Source organism: Dama dama, chromosome 2 (genome assembly GCF_033118175.1).
Source record: "Dama dama isolate Ldn47 chromosome 2, ASM3311817v1, whole genome shotgun sequence".
Classification (NCBI taxonomy): Eukaryota; Metazoa; Chordata; class Mammalia; order Artiodactyla; family Cervidae; genus Dama; species Dama dama.
The window spans coordinates 23,358,161-23,365,492 of record NC_083682.1 but is presented as its reverse complement, the minus strand read 5'-3'; the positions used below and the strand labels follow the sequence as shown (position 1 = coordinate 23,365,492).

The following is a 7,332-nucleotide window of genomic DNA, read 5'->3' as shown; positions in this document are numbered from 1 at the left end:
CTTTTAAAATAGTGTTCGATATCTTCATTATAATTTTCTTGAAGTCTATACTTTCTATTCTAGTACAACCAGAATCATTGATTTTCATGAGAACCCCACATTATGAACCTTCTCTGATGAGGGATAAAGTAATGATCTCTCCAGAATTACTCTCCCTCACTCACACACATGTACATACATACACACACACAGAGGAACACAAAAATACACTCTTTTTTTTTTTTTTTTAATACTTAGAATTACGGAGAGAATAATGGATGCTGGAAATCACTCCTCAGTGACTGAGTTCATCCTCGCTGGGCTTACAGAACAGCCACGACTCCAGCTGCCCCTTTTCTTCCTCTTCCTAGGAATCTATGTGGTCACGGTGGTGGGGAACCTGGGCATGATCACACTGATTAGGCTCAGTTCTCACCTGCACACTCCCATGTACTATTTCCTCAGCAATTTGTCCTTTATTGACTTCTGTCAGTCCACTGTCATTACCCCCAAGATGCTGGTCAACTTTGTGACAAAGCAGAACATCATTTCTTACTCTGAATGCATGACTCAGCTTTACTTCTTCAGCACTTTTGCTATTGCAGAGTGTCACATGTTGGCTGCAATGGCATATGACCGCTATGTTGCCATCTGCAACCCCTTGCTTTACAATGTCATCATGTCTTATCACATCTGCTTCTGCCTCACAGTGGGAGTTTATATTTTGGCCATCATTGGATCCACAATCCATACAGGATTTATGTTGAGACTCCTTTTCTGCAAGAACAAGGTCATTAACCATTATTTCTGTGATCTCTTCCCACTTTTGGAACTATCCTGTTCCAGCATCTTCATCAATGAATTATTGGTTCTAGTCTTGAGTGCATTCAACATCCTGACTCCTGCCTTAACCATCCTAACATCCTACATCTTCATTCTCTGCAGCATCCTCCAAATCCACTCCCCTGAGGGCAGGTCCAAAGCCTTCAGCACCTGTAGCTCTCACATCTCAGCTGTTGCTGTTTTCTTTGGATCTGCAGCATTCATGTACCTGCAGCCATCATCTGTGAGCTCCATGGATCAAGGAAAAGTGTCCTCTGTGTTTTATACCTGCATTGTTCCCATGCTAAATCCTCTAATTTACAGTCTGCGTAATAAGGATGTCAGATTTGTCCTGGAGAAAATTCTGGAAAGAGGAAAATATATATGATTAGAATCAATAGCATGATATCATATAACTCATTTGGGTAGCTGAGATATGCAGTGTGTTAGATTTATTGTTCAAATTTTTGGAAATTTATTGATACTTCTCTATATAATTCACCTCCAAAATTCTCCTCCTGGAAACTTCTTTGAACATACATTACAATGATTATATAAGGAGAAATACAATAATAGATTTTTTTTTTTTTTGGCAGATATCAGAGAGTTTAATCACAAGTTATAGCAAATTGACACTTCGTTAGTGAGGGAGAGACTCAAACTTTTAGACTCAGAAGAAAAGCAAATTGTATTGAAAACCACCAGGTACAGAAGTCTGACTACAAGCTGGTTTCCTCCACATTCTTGCTGCGACCATAATTCTTAAAAATACCGGTAGCTACTTATCATCTTGCCAGTGCTGGGAGACTTACCCATGTAGGTTAAATGGAGAAATATTTTTAAAATCACAACAAATTAGAATCCTTTTTGTGAACTATTTAAACTTTTCTTTGGAAGTGTGAACTTTGTAACTCAATTTTAATGTTTGTGTTTCCAGGTTCACAGAGCTTAACAGTGTTTTTTTGTTTTTTTTTTTTGTTTTTTTTTAACTTTCCAGGTACCATATGCCTTCTTTATTCTGAGGAATTCTTTATTTCTATCTTGTCTTACCGTCACATTGTCTCACTCTTTCTAATGAAAAGGAGTTCCCTTTGAGGGTTTTGCTTAGGCAGCAGGTTGAAGTGTTCAGAGAAAAACATGGATTTGCCCTTTAGATATCTAGACTAATTTCATTCTATCATGATGCTGCAACTTTGAGTAGTAATTCCGGGAGCAGCCAGGGGTCTTAAAGGGTTATATGATATTGAGAAGTTTGCATCCCTCCCCACACCGCGCCCCACATTCTTTTAAAACTAACTCATTTCATAATGAAACTACATCTGAATCATGCCTAAATAAAATGTAGCAATGCCCTTAGATATTCAGAGACACCTTTACTTTCTAATAAAGTGGTAAGAAACTGAATACAGTTGACCCTTGAACAACATGGGTTTGAACTGCATGGATCCACTTAAATGTGGGTATTTTTCAGTGGTAATTACTAGAGTGCTACATAATCTGCAGCTGGTTGAATCCACGGATGTGGAGGAACACTGGGTATGGAGGGCTGACTATAAGTTACATGAAGATCAACCTCTGCCTTATTCAACAGCCAAATGTAGTTTATTTTTTCAAATAATTTTGAATAATTTTTTTTCAAAATTGAAATTCTGATTAAAATTCTTATTTATTTATTTATTTTACTTAACAATATTGTATTGGTTTTGCCATACATTAACTTGAATCTGCCATGGGTGTACATGTGTTCCCCATCCTGAACCCCCCTCCCACCTACCTCCTCATCCCATCCCTCTGGGTCATCCCAGTGCACCAACTCCGAGCATCCTGTATCATGCATCAAACCTGGACTGGAAATTCGTTTCACATATGATAATTTCCATGTTTCAATGCCATTCTCCCATATCATCCCGCGCTTGCCCTCTCCCACAGAATCCAAAAGACTGTTCAATACATCTGTGTTTCTTTTGCTATTTCGCATACAGGGTTATCATTACCATCTTTCTAAATTCTATATACATGCGTTAGTATACTGTATTGGTGTTTTTCTTTCTGGCTTACTTCACTCTGTATAAGAGGCTCCAGTTTCACCCACCTCATTAGAACTGATTCAAATGCATTCTTTTTATTGGCTGAGTAATATTCCATTGTGTATATGTACCACAGCTTTCTTATCCATTCATCTACTGATGGACATCTAGGTTGCTTCCTTGTCCTGGCTATTATAAACAGTGCTATGATGAGCATTGGGGTACACATGTCTCTTTCACTTCTGGTTTCCTGGGTGTGTATGCCCAGCAACGGGATTGCTGGATCATATGGCAGTTCTATTTTCAGTTTTTTAAGGAATCTCCACACTGTTCTCCATAGCGGCTGTACTAGTTTGCATTCCCACCAACAGTGTAAGAGGGTTCCCTTTTCTCCACATCCTCTCCAGCATTTATCGCTTGTAGACTTTTGGATAGCAGCCATCCTGACTTGCGTGAAGTAGTACCTCATTGAGGTTTTGATTTGCATTTCTCTGATAAAGAGTGATGTTGAGCATCTTTTCATGTGTTTCTTAGCCATCTGTATGTCTTCTTTGGAGAAATGTCTGTTTAGTTCTTTGGCCCACTTTTTGATTGGGTCTTTTATTTTTCTGGAATTGAGCTACAGGAGTTGCTTGTGTGTGTTTGAGATTAATTATTTGTCCATTGCTTCGTTTGCTATTATTTTCTCCCATTCTGAAGACTGTCTTTTCACCTTGCTTATTGTTTCCTTTGTTGTGCAGAAGCTTTTAATATTAATTAGGTCCTATTTGTTATTTTTGCTTTTATTTCCAATATTCTGGGAGGTTGGTAATAGAGGATCTTGCTGTGATTTATGTCAGAGAGTGTTTTGCTTATGTTTTCCTCTAGTTTTACAGTTTCTGGTCTTACATTTAGATCTTTAATCCATTTTGAGTTTATTTTTGTGTGTGGTGTTAGAAAGTGTTCTAGTTTCATTCTTTTACAAGTGGTTGACCAGTTTTCCCAGCACCACTTGTTAAAGAGGTTGTCTTTACTCCGTTGTCTATTCTTGCCTCCTTTGTCGAAGATAAGGTGTCCATAGGTGCATGGGTTTATCTCTGGGCTTTCTATTTTGTTCCATTGATCTATATTTCTGTCTTTGTGCCAGTACCATACTGTCTTGATGACTGTGGCTTTGTAGTAGAGCCTGAAGTCAGGCAGGTTGATTCCTCCAGTTCCATTCTTCTTTGTCAGGATTGCTTTGGCTATTTGAGGTTTTTTGTATTTCCATACAAATTTTGAAATTATTTGTTCCAGTTCTCTGAAAAATACCCCTGGTAGCTTGATAGGGATTGCATTGAATTTATAGATTGCTTAGGGTAGTATACTCATTTTCACTATATTGACTCTTCCAATCCATGAACACGGTCTATTTCTCCATCTATTTGTGTCCTCTTTGATTTCTTTCACCAGTGTTTTATAGTTTTCTGTATGTAGGTCTTTTGTTTCTTTCGTTGAATCTTGAACTTTTGAATTCAAATTTGAATTCAAATCTTGAATCAAAATCTTGAATATTAAAGTAGCTTAGCTTTATTTTTAATAATAGTATATCTAGGAAGAACAACAATGCTTATGATGATTATGGTAAAAACCACAGCAATGCATGTTATCAAGATTTATGAAATGTAAAGCACCATGCCCAGTAGTTAAAATGTATAGCTTTACTTACTCTATTCCTTCAGGACAAATTCTAGTATTATTTTCCTTTGAAAAGAAGAAATGGGAGGCTTTTTCATTTGTTTATATGCCACAGTCCCAAACATAATAAATTATAGAGCAAAACAAGTGTACTTTTGCACAAGAAGATTGTGAGTAGATCCAATGCCTCCCTGAGAATTCCCTTTTATATATCAAGCAACATCACTTTCCTATAAGACTGTGTTTCTTTCCTGTAGATATCATCTATGCTATTTTCACTTTTATTTCCTTTAATATAATGAAAGTAATCAAATCTTTCAAACTGTACTGGTCAAAGCAAAAAAAAAAAAAAAAATGGAGATTAATCACAGAGATTCACAGTAGAAAGTCATTAAAGAGATTCAAATTATAACTAATATGAACAAATTTATAAAAGCAGCATAAACAACATTGCCTTTTATTTATACCAATAATGTTATAGATATTTATGAAACAACTGTTCATGAAAGCCAAAAATCCTGCTGAGTTATATCCCTTTCATGTTGTTAATGCTCTTTTGCCCCATAATTTACACGGTTGCCATTTCATGTTCAGTTCAGTAACTCAGTCGTGTCTGACTCTTTGTGACACCATGGACTGCAACACGCCAGACCTCCCTGTCCATTGCCAACTCCCAGAGTTTACTAACTCATGTCCATGGAGTCGGTGATGCCATCCGACCATCTCATCCTCTGTCATCCCCTTCTCCTTCAATCTTCTGCCTTCAATCTTTCCCAGCATCAGTGTCTTTTCAAACGAGTCAGTTCTTCGCATCATGTGGCCCAAGTATTAGAGTTTCAACATCATTCCTTCCAATGAATATTCAGGACTGATTTCCTTTAGGATGGACTGGTTGGACCTCCTTACAGTCCAAGGGACTCTCAAGAGTCTTCTCTAACACCACAGTTCAAAGACGTCAATTCTTCAGCGCCCAGCTTTCTTTCTTTCTTTCTTTCTTTCTTTCTTTTAATTGGAGGCTAATTACTTTACAATATTGTAGTGGTTTTTCCATACACTGACATGAATCAGCCATGGGTGAACATGTGTTCCCCATCCTGAACCCCCCTCCCACCTCCTTCCCATCCTTATAATCCAACTCTCACATCCATACATGACTACTGGATAAACCAAAGCTTTGGCTAGATGGACCTTTGTCAGCGGTAATGTCTCTGCTTTTTAATAAGCTGTCTAGGTTGGTCATAACACTGTTTCCAAGGAGCAAGCATCTTTTAATTTCATGGTGGCAGTCGCCATCTGCAGTAATTTTGTAGCCCAAGAAAATAAAGTCTGTCTATTTCCATTGTTTCGCCATCTATTTGCCATGAAGTGATGGGACCAGATGCCATGGTCTTAATTTCTTGAATGTTGAGTTTTAAGCCATTTTTTTCACGCTTCTCTTTCACTTTCATCAAGAGGCTCTTTAGTTCCTCTTCACTTTCTGCCATAAGGGTGGTGTCATCTGAGTTTCTGAGGTTATTGATATTTCTCCTGGAAATCTTGGTTCCTGCTTGTGCTTCATCCAGCCCTGCATTTCACAGGTTGTACTCTGCATAAAATTTAAATAAGCAAGCTGACCTTATACAGCCTTGGCGTATGTTAATGCTCTTTTTATGTTATGTTCTCCTTAAATCATCTCTTCTTTTCCCTCATACTATTGCTTTTTGATTGTTTGTCTTTAACATCTTGTAGTTATAAATTCTCGTGTTATTCTAAATACTCACTTGTCTTCTGTCATTTTCTAATTCAAATAATCCTATTCATTATTGCCATATCAATATATTTTAGATAGTGTGCTGTCAATTCACCTGATAAAACAAGTTGCAGTGTTTACTTATAGTATCCAAATATGGGATAAAATATATAATATAGCTTTGCTGGTGTTTAGCCACTAAGTTCTACCCAACTCTTTGCAACCCCATGGACTATAGCCTGCAAGGCTTCTCTGTCCATGGGATTTCCCAGGCAGAAATACTGGAGTGGGTTACTATTTCCTTCTCCAGAGGATCTTCCCAGAGGATCTTCCCAGTGTATTGGAAGATGTATGTCTTCTGCATTGACAGATGGATACTTTACTGCTAAGCCAGCAGTGAAGCCCATAAATAAAACTTTACCTCCTTGTATTTTATTAAACATCCATTAAATATCAGATAGTCATTTTCAAAGAACACTCATATCTATCATTTGACTTAATTTTCATCAGTCCTATGGCCTCTGTTGCTTAGTTGTGTCTGACTCTTTTTTGCAGCTCTTTGGACTGTAACCCACCAGGCTCTTCTGCCGACGGAATTTTCCAGGCAAGAATAATAGGGTGGGGTGCCATTTCCTACTTCAGGAGATCTTCCCAAACCTGCATCTCCATCTCCTGCATTGGCAGAGAGATGCTTTATCCCTAGAGCCACCTGGGAAGCCAGTCGTGTAAAAGAGGGGAGATGGCTACAATCACAACTCCTGTCATAGGCATGATTCCTACTCCAGTGCTTTCCCCACAAACACAAATGAATTAGTGGAGGACAAATGCTAAGAGTCCCGGTGGAAAGATCCTTGAGCTACTGGGGCTTAGGCTCCTAGATAAAACATAAACCAAGTGACAGGAAATGGTCTCACTAGAGAAGAAAAGCCTATGCAGATCCAGAAAAAACAGGTCACATTTCAGATGATATGACCATTCTACCAGGCTAGAAAAGTAGATAGCAGACTGTTCATGAATCACTTGTGGATCGCTGTAAGATGTCACCATTTTATTTATTTATTTACTGTGAAGGGAGCTGCTAAATGTTTCTTTTTTGTTTGTTTGCTTGTTGTAAACAAA

General features: G+C 38.0%; 1 protein-coding gene across 1 annotated transcript; it reads left to right on the top strand.

Moving 5' to 3' along the window:
- The first annotated feature begins 226 nt into the window (after window positions 1-226).
- Window positions 227-1,189, top strand: LOC133066713 (putative olfactory receptor 8G3). The gene has a single exon (XM_061158067.1). It carries the CDS (start codon window positions 254-256, stop codon window positions 1,187-1,189), a length of 936 nt encoding a protein of 311 aa, XP_061014050.1. The 5' UTR covers window positions 227-253.
- The last annotated feature ends 6,143 nt before the right edge of the window (window positions 1,190-7,332 follow it).

Bases quoted from the DNA above. Each gene is read 5' to 3' on its own strand.
- LOC133066713 (XM_061158067.1), top strand. From the start codon at position 254: ATGGATGCTGGAAATCACTCCTCAGTGACTGAGTTCATCCTCGCTGGG.